The 15,708-nt window shown below is 35.7% G+C and overlaps 1 protein-coding gene across 5 annotated transcripts in view; it reads left to right on the plus strand.

The window, feature by feature from the left end:
• Lrba (LPS responsive beige-like anchor protein) overlaps positions 1-15,708 on the plus strand; it is a 478,393-nt gene that overhangs the window by 183,004 nt on the left and 279,681 nt on the right. For all 5 annotated transcript variants that reach the window (XM_075950353.1, XM_075950356.1, XM_075950355.1 and 2 more), the window contains exon 37: positions 13,728-13,894. In XM_075950353.1, coding sequence (XP_075806468.1) covers positions 13,728-13,894 — 167 coding nt within the window. The remainder of the gene's footprint in view (positions 1-13,727; positions 13,895-15,708) is intronic.

Genomic DNA, 15,708 nt, shown 5'->3' on the forward strand with positions numbered 1-15,708 from the left:
AGTAAGACTTTAATTTCTTTCTTAATTTCCTCCTTGACCCAGGTGTGGTTCAGTAGTTGACTATTAAGTTTCCATGAGTTTGTCGGCTTTTTCTGGGTAGCATTGTTGTTGCCTTCTAACTTTAATCCGTGGTGATCAGATAAGACACAGGTGGACACTGATATTTTTTTATATCTGTGGAGGTTTCCTTTGTTTCCAAGTATGTGGTCAATTTTTGAGAAGGTTCCATGCGCTGCAGAGAAGAAGGTATATTCTTTCCTATTTGGGTGGAATGTTCTATAGATGTCTGTTAAGTCCATTTGCTTCATTACCTCCAATATTTCTCTTAATTCTCTATTAGGTTTCTTTCTGATTGACCTGTTCCTTGGAGAGAGAGGTGTGTTGAAGTCTCCTACTACTAATGTGTGGTTTGATGTCTGCCTTGAGTTCTAGTAATATTTCTTTTACATAAGTGGGTGCTTTTATATTAGGGGCGTAGATATTCAGGATTGAGACGTCATCCTGATGAATTGTTCCTGTTATGAGTACAAAGTGACCATCTCGATCTCTTCTGATTGATTTTAGTTTGAAGTCAGTTTTGTTAGAAATTAGTATGGCCACACCTGCTTTTTTCTTAGGACCATTTGCTTGAAACACCTTTTCCCAACCCTTTACTCTGAGTAGATGCCTGTCTTTGTGGTTGAGATGGGTTTCTTGCAAACAGCAGAATGTTGGATCCTGTTTTCGTATCCAATCTCTTAGCCTGTGCCTTTTTATAGGTGAATTGAGCCCATTAATATTAAGTGATATTAATGACTAGTGGTTGTTTACTCCGGTTATTCTTATTGTTTTTGGTAGTAGAGTTTGTGTGTCTCCCTTCTTTGAGATGTGCTGGTGAAGGGTCTCTAGATGCCTGAGTTATTGTAGGCAGTGTTGGCAATGTTGGATTTCTTGGGTTGCGATTTTCCTTCTATTACTTTCTGTAGGGCTGGATTTGTGGCTACGTATTGTTTAAATTTGTTTTTATCCTGGAATGTCTTGTTTTCTCCATTGATAGTGAACGATATCTTGGCTGGGTATAGTAGTTTGGGTTTGCATCCATGGTCTCTTAGCTTCTGCAGTACATCTATCCAGGACCTTATGGCTTTTATGGTTTCTATAGAGAAGTCAGGTGTAAGTCTGATCGGTTTACCTTTATAAGTTACTTGCCCTTGGAAAAAGAGCTTTTTAATAGTCATCTGACATCTTTCTGTAAGAGAGTTTAGGTCTTAGTCTTTTAATGTTTTTATGCGCATGTCTACAATATGTATACTTTATATATGTCTTTGTATAAATAAAAATGGGATTATAATATGTAAACTGGGATTATAATATGTAAACTGCTTTGTAATTTGAGACCCTAGTCTTGCGACACTCACAGAGTGTGTTCTGTGTCAGGGGAGAAGTAGCTGGAGTCTGACTGCTTGTCACTGTTACTTCTCTTCTTATACACACTACAGTGTCAAATTGCAGATTTTATTGTTCTTTCTGGACACCTTTTATTATTACTTTTAATCCTTTAATAAGTGTTCTGTGATTGCTGATATCTATTCAAAATAATGCTTTTTTAATTCTCTTCAGACTCTAATTTCAGCATCAAATGTAAGACTAGAACATAGGAAATTCTTAATACAGAGTAGGCAAATTAATAATTATTTTCATAATAAAACGTATAATTTAGGATCAGTATCTTTTGAGGAGTCAAAATTTTCATATGTAGAATTTTAATTTTTCTCAAAATTAATTGCCAAACATATAATTTGGTAGTTCAAATATTAATCTTGTAGATTTTCTGTGAATTAGATATTGCTTTTGATACGATGGTGAAAGTTTATCCAATTTTGCTATAAACCCCCTTTTGCTGAACAGGCTTTATTTTGTAGCATTTATATTATGAGACAGAACAAGAAATCATCATATTTATACAAGTACTAAAATTGTTATTGTAGTCTCTGATGTATTATAGAAAGCAGAAATTCAGGACTATTTATGCTGGAACTTAATCTTGATTTACCAAATTTAACCATGTACTATTAGGTAAGATAGTTTAATTCTCTCCTGCAATGTGAGTTTCTGTAAAGGTCATTGATTTATTCCTCATCTGGTACTTATATTTAGTGTAGACTGAACTTTAGATAGTAAATTAGAAGTGTCATTTTCTATTTCAATTATCTTGGCATTTTATTTTAATTCATGTCTGTAGATTATTTAAACCAGCTCTCAAATATATGCTCAGTTTGTATATTTTGATTAACTTTTTGTGTGCTTTTAAGATTGTCTCAAGTTCAAAGAAAACATTAATTCTGAACTAAATAATTATTAAGTGTTAAATGTTTTCTATCCATTACGTATTATATTATTTAAATTTTCATGTTACTAAGTTGAATTTCTCATTTTATTTTTATCTATTAGTTAAAGTATAGTATCCATTACGTATTATATTATTTAAATTTCCATGTTACTAAGTTGAATTTCTCATTTTATTTTTATCTATTAGTTAAAGTATAGTATAAACGATACATTGTAATTCTTTGTGTATGTGTATTTGTTAGTAATTTTTTGGCTTATTTGTGTAAGGACAAGGTCTCATTTTGTAGCTCATGCTGACCTTAAAGTCATGATAATCTTCTTGCCTCGGCCTCATGAGTGCTTGACTTACATATATGTGCCACCATGCTTGTATTTTCTTTCTCGCTTTTCAGACACTCTTGCCTTCTTGAAAATGCTTGTTCGTTACTAGTGTGTGTAATAAATAGGACTTAGAAATGTATTATGCTTCTTGGTTTGAATTTGTATTAAGTAATTAATTAGTGAGCTTCCATAGACCCTCATCCTAAGTAATCTTGCAGTATCCAGGCTGTGCTCCCATGTCCCGCTGCCAGTTTGGCGCTCTCCTGGGAAGGGTGGTGTCAGAGCACTTATCGCCATACAAGTTGCTTTTCCCAGCAAAAGCCCCTGTCTTCTTTATACTCTTGTTATCCTATTGTACAAGGCATGGACATAGGCTTCTTATTTTCCTTTTATAGGTATAACAACCACAGAAAGGTCTCAGAATTAACAGAACAGTCCTGAGGGAGACATACTGCATCTCCTAGCGTTCACATGCATTGGAAGTGCCTTTCGACTCTTACACTTCTCAGCCCAGGCCTTTTCTCTTTGCCAACCCTTAGGCCTGTTCAGGTCCTTGGAGTAAAAGATTTTCTGGCTATATATTGTTTTCTTCTGGAATTAGGTCCCATCCACTTATTGTCAGTAAGTCAACCAGTCTCCCTCTGTCTCTGTCTGTCTGTCTCTGTGTGTAGGCATATGAGTGCACAGATACAGGTGCATATGGGTGGACATTCATATGTGTGCCTATGCTGTGACTATCAGAGGATATCCTTGAGTATTGTCTGTAGGTGCTGTGCACTTTTCTGCAAGGCTAGAACTCAGTATTTCTCAGTTCACTTTCAGAGTGAGGTCTATGTAGGATTCAGTGGAGGGTGCCTTTTATGTTGTTTCACTTTCTGTAATTTCCATGTTGGTGTTTACATTTTCTACTTTCGATCTTCTCTGGGTGGGTAACTGTTGAACAGATCATGTGAACATTTGTTTAGGGCACACATATGTTTACTATGTAAATGTGAACTAGTCCTAGCAGTGGTGAGTAAGTCGGATCTTCATGAGTTCAGGACAGCCTGGACCATGTAGTAAGTTCCAGTCCTGTCAAGGTTATATATTGAAACCCTATCTCAAATTTTGTTTCATACTGTGTTGTTTGGAATTTGTACATGAAAAATCCTTTTCTTGTATGAGTCACCCATGGTATTTGTAAATATATCTACTCTTTTAACCACGAGATCTTACTAAGTTAAATAAATGACCATTGTTTTATATGGTTTAAAAATCACATTTCAGTCCTATTTATTGTTTAAATTCTGTCAGTTTTATTGAACCATACAGTTTTTACTTAATTTGCCAAATAGATAGATGATGTATTGCTGGCAGTGTTAGTGGACCTATCTTGCCTTTGTATAGTGTTTGGGCATTTATCTAAAATTTGGTGGTTTGAAAAATATCACTTGGTACTCTAGTAAGTAATAAAATAGTTTTGTATATACATTGGAAAGTATGTACAAACTTCAGCCTGTTTGTGTTGACTTGTTTTTTACAAATATATGTAAGGCATTTTAAAACAAGCTCTTATTATGAGAAACCTAAAGGTTTCAAACCTGTGTTAATCTTTAAAGCATTTAATATTATTGGGTACTGCAGTTTGTAGAGATAAGGCCCCAGAACACATTGCACCTAGTCCATTAAAAGAAGAAGAAATGGGAGAGATACTTTGATAAGTGTCCTGCCTGTTTTAACCTTGAATGCTATTATGGCGTGGGCTGGGAAGGGGGATGGTGCTATATCTGTTTCATTGGCTTAGACTTTTTCCTGCTGAGAGAAATCAATACTCTGAGGCGCTGCATGACAGAGAGATCACTTCAGAATTAAAGGTGGCTGTCACACATTATCACTGGGTGACTTTTGTTTGCTGTTGAGGTTTTGAAGCTTTCATTTTTCTTAGTCTTTTTCAGGAGCCTAAGGTTTCTGTAGATAGCATTAATTTTTTTTTTTTTTAGGATCAGACTTTAAATCTGGGGTGAATGTCAAAGGACAAAGACCCCCAAAAGTAAATAATTGAGAAACTTCTTCATTTGTTGAACCTTATGTGGTTTTCCTTTTCAACAGTTTTCAATAAATTTATAGTAGAAGTGATTTCGAAACAATTGAGAAGTAACATTCTTAAATTGTTTGGCAGAAGCCATGCTTCTTAATTAAAATTCCAATAATCTGTGTAGCTCTTAAAAGGTAAAGTTCTTAAGAGGTAGAACTGTATATTCTGACATGGAATGAAATACTCTAAACCCACCAACTGTAGAAAACAGTGGTCACAAGCTGCTTTGTTTTCTGTCTAACGGCAATTTTTTTAATATTTAAATGTTAAATACTAAATTATTAAAGCAATTCATTTATATTGTTACATACTAAACTAGTAAAAGGACTCTGTTTTGAGAGTTCTGGTTTCAAAAATTTGTGTTCTTTTGTTTTTGTTTTTTAATAATCTGATAAATTAGTTGCCCTGATCATTTAGTTCAAATAAAACATGTTATTCTAGAAATCCAGTGCTCTGTAGAATGAGCTGTTCCTTTTTTTTTTCTTTGTTGTTCTTGTTTTTAAACTGGCATCTTCTGTGTAGCCCTAGGTGGTGTGGGGCTCACCACGGATCCCAGCTGGCCCAGCGCTCCAGTTTTGGTCTTAATAGTTTGTAGACTTTTCTCTTCTCTAGTTCTTGAACACTCCGGGTACACATTATAATGATGCTGCAACTGTCATTAGAGAACAGGTGATACTTTTGTGAATTTTTCTATTATTTTTCATAGATTAGGCCATTTATTTTTAATAGGCATTTATATCAGTGATCCAAATTCTCTGCTTTTCTCATATTTTAAGGCTGTTTCTTTTAAGCTCGGCAATAGTTGATTTAATGGTTTTTCTAATTTTCCTTATGAATTTTTATTGATTTATAAGTTAATCTGAAGCGAGTTTCTTAAATGTCAATTATATGGGAGTTTTAAAAAAAGCATATTCTTTCACCTTAGTCAAACAAAGAATAAAAAGAATCAGTATTTCTAGTTCATTCTCTGCATAACTTCTTATTCTAGTCTTCTGAATAGACTTTTTAAAATCAAATTAATTTATTTGTGTATGTGAATTGGGGTGTTCTAGTTAGAAGACAACTTGTGGAAGTTGGCTTTCTTCTTCTCTCTTGTGGGTCCTTGAGATCTTATGCAGGTTCTCAGGTTTGTTGACAAGCACCTACAAGAATATAGGTGAGCCATCTCATTAGCTCCTAATAGACTTTTTAAAAATTATTATTATTTTTTTTTATTTTAATCTTTTTCTTTATTGAGAAAATGAGAAAAAAAAACAAGTTTCCACCTCCTCCCAGCCTCCCATTTCCCTCCCCCTCCTCCCACCCTTCTCCCCCTCCTCCCACCCTTCTCCCCCTCCTCCCACCCTTCTCCCCCTCCCTTTCCAGTCCAAAGAGCTGTCAGGGTTCCCTGCCCTGTGGTAAGTCCTAGGTCCTCCCCCCTCCGTCCATATCTAGGAAGGTGAACATCCAAACTGGGTAGGCTCCCACAAAGCCAGCACATTACGTAGGATCAAAACCCCTTGCCATTGTCCTTGGCATCTCATCAGCTCTCATTGTTCGCCATGATCAGAGAGTCCAGTTTTATCCCATGCTTTTTCAGTCACAGTCCAGCTGGCCTTGGTGAGCTCCCAATACATCAGCTCCGCTGTCTCAGTGGGTGGGTGCACCCCTCGTGGTCCCGACTTCTTTGCTCTTGTTCTCCCTCCTTCTGCTCCTCATTGGGACCTTGGGAGCTCAGTCCAGTGCTCCAGTGTGGGTCTCTGTCTCTATCTCCATCCATCACCAGATGAAGGTTCTATGATGATATGCAAGATATTCGTCAGTATTGCTATAGGATAGGGTCCTTTCAGGTTGCCTATCCCCAGCTGCCCAAGGAATTAACTGGGGACCTCGGCTTGGGCACCTGGGAGCCATTCTAGGTTCAAATCTCTTGCCAACCCTAAGGTGGCTCCCTTAACTAAGAATTGTGCTTCCGTGCTCCCCTATCCAACCTTCCTTTATCCCAATCCTCCTTTTTCTCCAAGTTCCCCCCTTCCTCCCCTTCTCCCTTTTCTCTCCCCATCTCCCCTTACCCCCATCCCACCCCACCCGCAAGATCTCAATTTTCTCTCCGGCAGCTTTGTCTACTTCCCATAGTCAAGAGGATAGCTATATGTTTTTCCTTTGGTTCACCTTCTTACTTAGCTTCTTTAGAATCACCAATTGTAGGCTCCGTGTCCCTTATTTATGGCTAGAAACCAATTATGAGTGAGTACATCCCATTTTCATCTTTTTGGGTCTGGGTTACCTCACTCAGGATAGTGTTTTCTATTTCCATCCATTTGCATGCAAAATTCGAGAAGTCATTGTTTTTTACCGCAGCATAGTACTCTAATGTGTAGATATTCCACACTTTCTTCATCCATTCTTCCATTGAAGGGCATCTAGGTTGTTTCCAGGTTCTGGCTATTACAAATAATGCGGCTATGAACATAGTTGAACAAATGCTCTTGTCATATGATAGGGCATCTCTTGGGTATAATCCCAAGAGTGGTATATCTGGGTCCAGGGGTAGGTTGATCCCGAATTTCCTGAGAAACTGCCACACTGCTTTCCAAAGTGGTTGCACAAGATTGCATTCCCACCAGCAATGGATGAGGGTACCCCGTCCTCCACAGCCTCTCCAGCAAAGGCTATCATTGGAGTTTTTTATTTTAGCCATTCTGACAGGTGTAAGATGGTATCTCAAAGTTGTTTTGATTTGCATTTCCCTGATCGCTAAGGAGGTTGAACATGACCTTAAGTGTCTTTTGGCCATTTGAACTTCCTCTGCTGAGAATTCTCTGTTCAGATCAGTGCCCCATTTTTTAATTGGGTTAATTAGCATTTTAAAGTCTAGTTTCCTGAGTTCTCTATATATTTTGGAGATCAGACCTTTGTCTGTTGTGGGGTTGGTGAAGATCTTCTCCCAGTCAATAGGTTGCCTTTTTGTCTTGGTGACAGTGTCCTTTGCTTTACAGAAGCTTCTCAGTTTTAGTAGGTCCCATTTATTCAATGTTGCCCTTAATGTCTGAGCTGTTGGGGTTACACATAGGAAGCGATCTCCTGTGCCCATCTGATGTAGGGTACTTCCCACTTTCTCTTCTATCAGGTTCAATGTGTTCTGACTGATAGTGAGGTCTTTAATCCATTTGGACTTGAGTTTTGTGCATGGTGATAGATAAAGAAACTCAATGGTTTTTCTTGTTCACATAAAATTCCAAGGGAATACTTTGGATGTAATCTGCATTTGTCAAGAATATAGGACACGTAGGCAGACATAAGGGTACTATGTGATATGACTGAATTATAGGTTATATATTCTAGGTAATAAAATGTAGTCTTGTGCTTGAGGGGGAACCCTATAGTAGTGCGCTTGCCTAGCATGTGTTTCAACTCAGTACCACACATACACACACAAAAATGTTTTGAGTTTTTTGGCCTTCATGTACTTTTGGGGGTTGAAAGTAGGATATATAAATGTATTTATACTATTAAAAATTCTTTTAGAAAAAAACTAGTGATTGCTCATAAGAAGCTATCAAATTATTTCTAACTCAATTTTGAACTAATAGAAATCTTTCTCTAAAGTGAAATAAGTGGGGAAAACTGATGCCACATGTGACTGAATGTAGAAAACGTTTACGATGAGGGTGGCTAGCTCTGCTTTTATAGTTCAGTGTTGGATGGTTACTGTGTAGGTGAAGATCACCCTTGTAGTGACGTGTGCTCAAATTGTGAATAAACGGTTGGATCAGCTATGAAATATTGAAGGATAAGTCTAATTGATAATAATACATGATGTGGGAAATGGATGATAGGAATGGGATATTTGATAAAACTGTAGTAAATATACAAGCATTTCATGAACGAGAGCCATGAAGACAACATGTTAGTGCCATGAGAGAAGGTCAGTTCAGTGCCAGGAGGAAACCTGAATAAGCTGCTTGATTGCCAGGATACTTCTCTTTCAATGCCCATGCAAAGGGCAAATAGTGAAATAGGATAAAATCATGCAGTCTACATGAAAAAACTAAATTTTCTATTGTCTCTGCTTCTTCAGCTAGAGAGCCAGTGTAGGAAATTACGTTGTGGTCAGTGTAAGTTATTTTCTTATTCCATTATAACTTACTTGTTATAAATAAATTAATTCTAAGAAGCAAGTTCATTTTATTTTTCTTTATTAATTATACAGTAATGAATGTCAAATTTCTTTATTAGTCTTCAACTGCAAATTGAATTTTTTCCTTTCAAGGCAATTTCTTTTGTTTTTGCATTCAGATACTTTTGTACTATCGTTGTGATGTTATTTATTTTATGTGACTTTTAAGTCCAGAAAAGCAGAGGTAATGTGAAGTAAAATGTTCTGCCTAAAAATAATACTGAAGGAGAAATTTAGAGCTACCTTTATTTTTTATGTCCTAAATTCCATTGTCAATTGAACTTTCGGGATGGAGTCTCACAGGTACCTCCATTCAACCTTGAAAAAGGTACATGTTTTCCTCCAATACATGTGTGCCACTCAAATATTCCTCATATGTACCTGCCTGAATAATATAAAATATTATTGGTATTTGATGGGAACATCTTCAATTTACACTATTAAGATATTTTTAAGAACAGAGACAAGTTCATTATATGTTTTAGAAACATTCTTATTTGGTTTCCTGTTATCACATTTTAAGGGCAAATGTGACTGTAATGTTCTACAAGGAGACAAAGATTGATAATCAGAAAAGAATGGTCCTTTAATGTGATTTATATCTATAGATTTTATGTCAGATATGAAAAGTTGCCTTTTAAATTGTAAAGAAAGACCCATTAAGGAACACTTTAAACCATTTTACTATTTAGCTTACCTTGAGTCCTTGTTTTTAGAAATGCCTTTTCAGCAAACTTTGATAGGCTAGCAAATGTTTATTGTTCAAGTATTTATAAAAAGTTGAAATAGTCTCTGTAGTAAGGTCTTGCTACAAGTAAGGCACTTAAAGCAGTGTTTAATATGAAGATATGTAATGTTTATAGGAATATAGTGATCATTGATTTCTCTAGTTTCCACCAATAATTTGAATTTCCTCTCAGATAAAGTTAGAAAAGGCATACTGTAGATGTAGTGGGTAATTTAGAATAATATATATATATATATATATATATATATATATATATATATATATATATGAAGATCACTGTACCCTTACACTGTTCCTTTATCTGTAGGTTAGCTTCTTAGCTCCTTCATGGATCTCTGAAAATACCACTGTCAAAATAACAGTTGCAGCAATGAAATAATACCCCTTTTCACTTAGGCTGCTGTCTGTTCTGATATTTAAGAAATATTTTTCCTTCTGTTTTTTCCAAATCAAATTTGCATAAGTTCCTCCTCCTGTGACTTCTTCATCATAGCCCTTCAACAGACATAAAATGTGATATTTACTTTTGATTTTCTCTGGCCTACTATCTGCTATGTCTTATAGTTTCTACATCAGCACTTACATAACATAACTTGTTTTTATATGATTTTAATATTTATTTTATTAATTGTATAGCAATGCATTTCAATTTTTAGCAGTAGTTAAATAAAACTGAATATTTTATTCCTAAGCTAACTATTTGTTTTTACAGTTATATATTTTTATACTGATGTTGTGTTATTTATATCTAGTTATATGACATTTAAAGTCTAAAAATAGAGTGTTGTGAAACAGGAAATTCTGCCCATGGAAAAATCAAATGAAAGCATGCTTTTGATTTTGTACTCAGGTGATACGTAGGGCCCCTCCTCCCCCTGCAGATTGCCCAGAATATTAGAATTTTTCTTCCTCTTCCCAGTTTGTCCCTCTTCTACTTTCATGTCTTGCCTGCTGCTCTCTGTCCCAGTGAACTTGATGGGGATGTTTTTTCAGACCCGGGAATCTTTTCAATGGCCACACCACAGAAGAAAAACATCTTTCCCTCTTCCACCAACCATTAGTTGCTTGTTAATCCTCAGGGAAGGGTTCGATCTTGTGAATTTGTCCCTGAATGACAGATGTTGAAGCATATAGTCTTTCCCAGGACACTATAGCTGCTGAGTGCAGAGCTAACATCAGCCATGTCAGCCTAGAGAACAGGGTCCCAGAGCCCTCTCTGCTCCTTCATCTGGTTCTCACGTTCTTTCTGCTTTCTTCCTTGATGCTCACTTTGAGGGAATGATATAGATGACCTCTTTATGGCTAAGCACTCAACAGTCACTTGTTCTTGGAATTAAGCTAATCCTCTCATAAAGCAATTTTAGGCTGAAAAAGAAGTTTAAGGCTTTAAAAACAGAGAAATTAAGGAATTGGCCAACACTATCAAGAAACATTAGCCAGATGATAATCTGGTTTATTTTGATTCATAGTGATTTTTTTCTATTTTTCATTCTGAATTCTACAATTTCTTTCAATTTGAATAATTATTGAAAAATACTTTGACCTGTATTTTTTTCTTGTGTCAAATGTATTGATTCTGTTTTTCTTTTATGCTTCTGCTTTAAAGGTTTATTTTCTTCCATCCTCAAAATCATCCATTGTTAAATTCAGTCTTTGATTCCTTATGAAATGGTACATTACAATACATGTTTTTCTTTATGCATGTGACTATAGAACTGTCTCTTCTAGTTTTTCTTCTTCTTTTTCGCTAATGGTCCCGAGCCTTGGGTTCAGGTGGGTGTGATATGACTTGCGGTTATGCATTCTACTGACACTCATTCTCGGCCCTTTGATCAGATGTAAGTTTCTGCATTAACCACTGTCTACTACTGCACAACGAAGCTTCTCTGAGCTCCAAGACCTGGTCTGCTTTAAGTATAAGATATGAATTTAGAGGGTAGCTTGATACTAATCCATTTAGCAGACTAATAGAAGTAGGTTCACCCCTGGGGCCTGTGAGCTCCCCCAAACATGGTTTCTAAGCAAGATTTACATTATCAGGGATGGGTTTTCTCTTGCGGCACAGTACTTAGATCCAATCAGAAAGTGGTACTTCCTCAATCCCATTTGTGACTCTATTGCATCACTAGATATGTCTCGTCGTGTTTGACTTTATTGTAATTTAAGATGAATAAGTCTGCTGATGACTTTTGTCTCTCTGGACCTGTTGAACCTTTTGTTACCATGAAAGTCAGCCAATAGAAAGGAAGCTTTCTGGTCAGTACCAACATGTTTTCTCTGTGCCATGTGATCAAAGTGGGCAGTGTCTTCAGCAATAGCACCTTAATATTAAGTTCAATACCATGATTCTGTGTCGTTCTGAAGGTCCCCAGGCAACACATGCATGACTAACAACTTACCTGCCATTGGGCTTTTTATTTGGTACTTTATGACTTTGAGAATTAACTCTAAGTCAACTCATATATCTTACAGTAGTTTTCATGCATCTTTAATGTTACGTATTTCTCCCTCACCCCTTCTACCCTCTGATTTCTTCCCTCTCTACCTTAAATCTCCCTCCCCAATAGTCCCTCTTTTCCCTTCATTAGGTCATTTTTTAAGGATTCAAATGTCCTATAAGTTTATGATTCCATAAGTAGTGGATTTAATTGTATTTGGATTAAATAGATTTTTTTCCTGTGTAGTTGCCATAGTTCTGCTGTGCTTAAGTTTTGGGTTTATCTTTGGACCATTCCCCCCACCCCATGCTCTATAGAATAGAGAGTGTTCAATGCTTCTAGAGGTGTGTATTTGCTCTTCTGTACACTGAGCAGGAGGAACATACTATCTACACAAACTATTTTCTTTTTACCTCATACAATAATTGCATTGGGTTATCTGGGCTAATTTTTCAGTATGATGTATATTACCCCTGAGTGGTTTAGGACAATCAGGACCTTCTCTGTTGCTGGAGTTGTGGGAGTTGCATAGACTACATAGCCTACAGTCTATGCATACTTCTACTATACATCTAACAGGAGAGGGAGATAACCACAATGTATATGTGTAATATGTAAAGTAACAACAACAGTCAAATGCAGTCTACTTCCCAGAGGGTGTGTATATGTATGTGTGCATATACTTTAATTTGGAGGTTAAGGCCATGAGTTGGTAGACCCTGTAGAGGGTCAAGTTTGCATCAGTGCTCATGCCTCTAATCATGATCACAAAAGCATAGTGAATGTGACACCAGAACTGGCAGAACTCTTAAAAAAGAAAAGAAAAGCGTTTGGGAACTAGCATTGTGTCCATTATTGCTAAAGAATAAAGAACCCTAAGATGTTTTAGAAAATTGCTATGATAGTATTTCTTAAACTTTGATGTACATATCATTACCTGGGGAAGATGAAAGTCCAAATACTACATTAGAATTTTGGGAATGGGACTTAATTAATTTTTAATCTTCCAGTTGATTCTTTTGCTGAAGGTTGATTTTATAGGTAGAATTTAAGAGACCAAATTTTTCTTTTTTAAAGTTTTGAGAAATTACTGTGATTACTAATCTAAGCTTTAAAAAAAAAACAACAAAACATAGCAACAACAACAACAAACCCCAAACTTCTCATCCTGGCCTTAGCAGTGCCCTGATAACTTGTCTCATTACAAGCCACTCTCCTGAATCTGCCATGGTCATTTTAACATGTGAATTGATCCTGTATTCTTCTGTTTAAAAATTTTTCAGGGTATTTGAGTGAATGTAAACACACCATAATTATTTAATATAATGTCTCCAAATTTATTTTGTAGTAGTATTTCCTCTACTTGATCTAAAGACCTCTGCAACCTCACGTTCCTCTGGCTGTAGTGAAGGACCCAGCTTTCACGTGTTTGCTGTTTGTTGCTGATAATATCTCTGTTTAACTGTTAAAAGCTTCAGAGTGTTTCTTATTCCTGACTTTAGAAAACTAAATTAATCAATGTTTAATGGTCATTATAAATTTAGCATTAAAGTTTTGGTTGGTTTGATTAATTCTAAAAATTGTTTCATGATACATTTTTGTTTTTTATCCATACTTTTATAGTTAATTAATTAATAAATCTTTTTCTCCCCCTTCCAGTCATTGTGTGCTCAATATTCTGCAGACAAACGTGAAGAAGAGAAGATGTGTGATCATTTGATAAGAGCAGCTAAATATCGAGACCATGTGACAGCAACTCAGTTAATCCAGAAAATTATCAACCTTCTCACTGACAAGCATGGAGCGTGGGGAAGTTCTGCAGTGAGGTAGGAAAGCCTTCAGGGTCAGTTCCTCATCCTCTGTAGGTGGCCTAGGTTTAAATAAATGACTTGGAATGTAAACAAGGCCAAATGAAGAATGGAATTCAGTTTATGTCTTTAGGAAGAGTTCATCTTTATGTGTATCTTTATAGATCTTTTGAGGTACTAGTTCTTTCAAATTATTTTTAAAGAGAATTTGTTCATCCTTATTCATCTTACAGTGAATTGGTTAGACAAACAAATATTATTTTATTGATTCCATGCCATAAAATCTCCTGAAATACATCATTTCTAAAATGATTTTATATTTAACATATGTATCTTATAGAAAGAGAATCTAGTTTAGAACTTTTTCTGTAAATAATTTTGACATTTTCTTAAAATTAACTCAAAGTTTGAATTGAAGGCCATTTGTAAGATTATTTGCAAGTGTTCAGTAACATAGACAAGGTATATAACTTTTGTTTTCAAGTATTGAGGTCAACTCTTGGAGAGTAATATAAACAGATCTCTGATAGGAGATTTGGTTCTTCTCAATCCTACTCCAGTTGATGTGATGTGGGATAATGACCATCAAAGGCCTTGACTGTTGGGTCAGTGGTTGTTGATGCCTTCTAACACCACAGTTGTCCACCCCACGCTCACTCTCTGTGTTGTGCCAACAAGGCTGTCGGCTTTGTGGTGCTTTAAGGCTGCCTATTTGATGAGGTCATTTTTATACCAGGTACTGAGTAGACTAGTATAGTCCTTTGATGTGCATGGTAATAGTGGGAATGATGTATATTTGTTAAAGTTTTTCATTACTTTTTCTTGAAAGAAAGTGTAAAATTTAAAAAAATTGGGGGTAACTACACTCTTTCATGGGTGAGTGTTATCGAGAGACTAAGGTCCTTTCTAGTGATACTTGTTTAGTACACCATTTCTGTACTGCCATAGTCAAGTATTTTAAAATGATTTTGTTGTAACAAAATATTCTTTTTTTTTACAGTTTAAAAAGATTTATTTTTATAATTAAATGAGGTTGTTTGAGAAATTTGTCCAGACACTCGAGTGGAAGCCACCTCTCCCACAAAATATTCTTGAAAAGATGAATGGTCTATAGTGTGTATTTATCTGAAATAATTACTGGCTTATAGTAGAGTTACCAAGAGGCATCAACTCTATTATTCTATACATTATTAAAAGTAAATTCTCAAAAATTTTAATACACCTGAAAATCCAAAGAAACAAACATTTTTAGTGTTTTTCCTCAAATAATAATAATAATAATAATAATGAGAGTTGTTATAGTCTTGACTTTTGAATAGATACCTTTTTAATTCGGTCTAGTAACAAAAGATACATTATTAAAAAGAAAATTTACATTAGTGAATTGATAGCTTTGTCTGTCCAAATCTTGCATTTTGTTAAACAGCATATGACAAAGCCCAATGCCTTCATGTTCATATTTCTCTGTCATTATATTTGGTCCTGTGTCACTTATTTAGAACACTTGGTTGCTCTCTGATGCCTTTATGCAGTTGTCTTAACACTCTGCTATTTTTTTATTAATCCTTATTATAGTGAATTTCTATACAGTGGTGCTCTTTTTCTGTTGTATAAGAAGATGTAGCTGACAGAAAGTGTGCTGGCTCACCATTCTGTGACAGTGCTTAACTCTTCTCTGCTTTTCCTTGTATGAGGCTTGCATAATCAGCTTGTAAATTATGGACATGTTTGTAATAAATGGGAATAACACAGTGTACTTTGTTCTTCACTTAGCATAATTCTAGAAAGCATAAATGGCATTAGGGAAAATCAGAGTCATAGTATAGCCTTAA

Source organism: Microtus pennsylvanicus, chromosome 16 (genome assembly GCF_037038515.1).
Source record: "Microtus pennsylvanicus isolate mMicPen1 chromosome 16, mMicPen1.hap1, whole genome shotgun sequence".
In the NCBI taxonomy this organism is placed as follows: Eukaryota; Metazoa; Chordata; class Mammalia; order Rodentia; family Cricetidae; genus Microtus; species Microtus pennsylvanicus.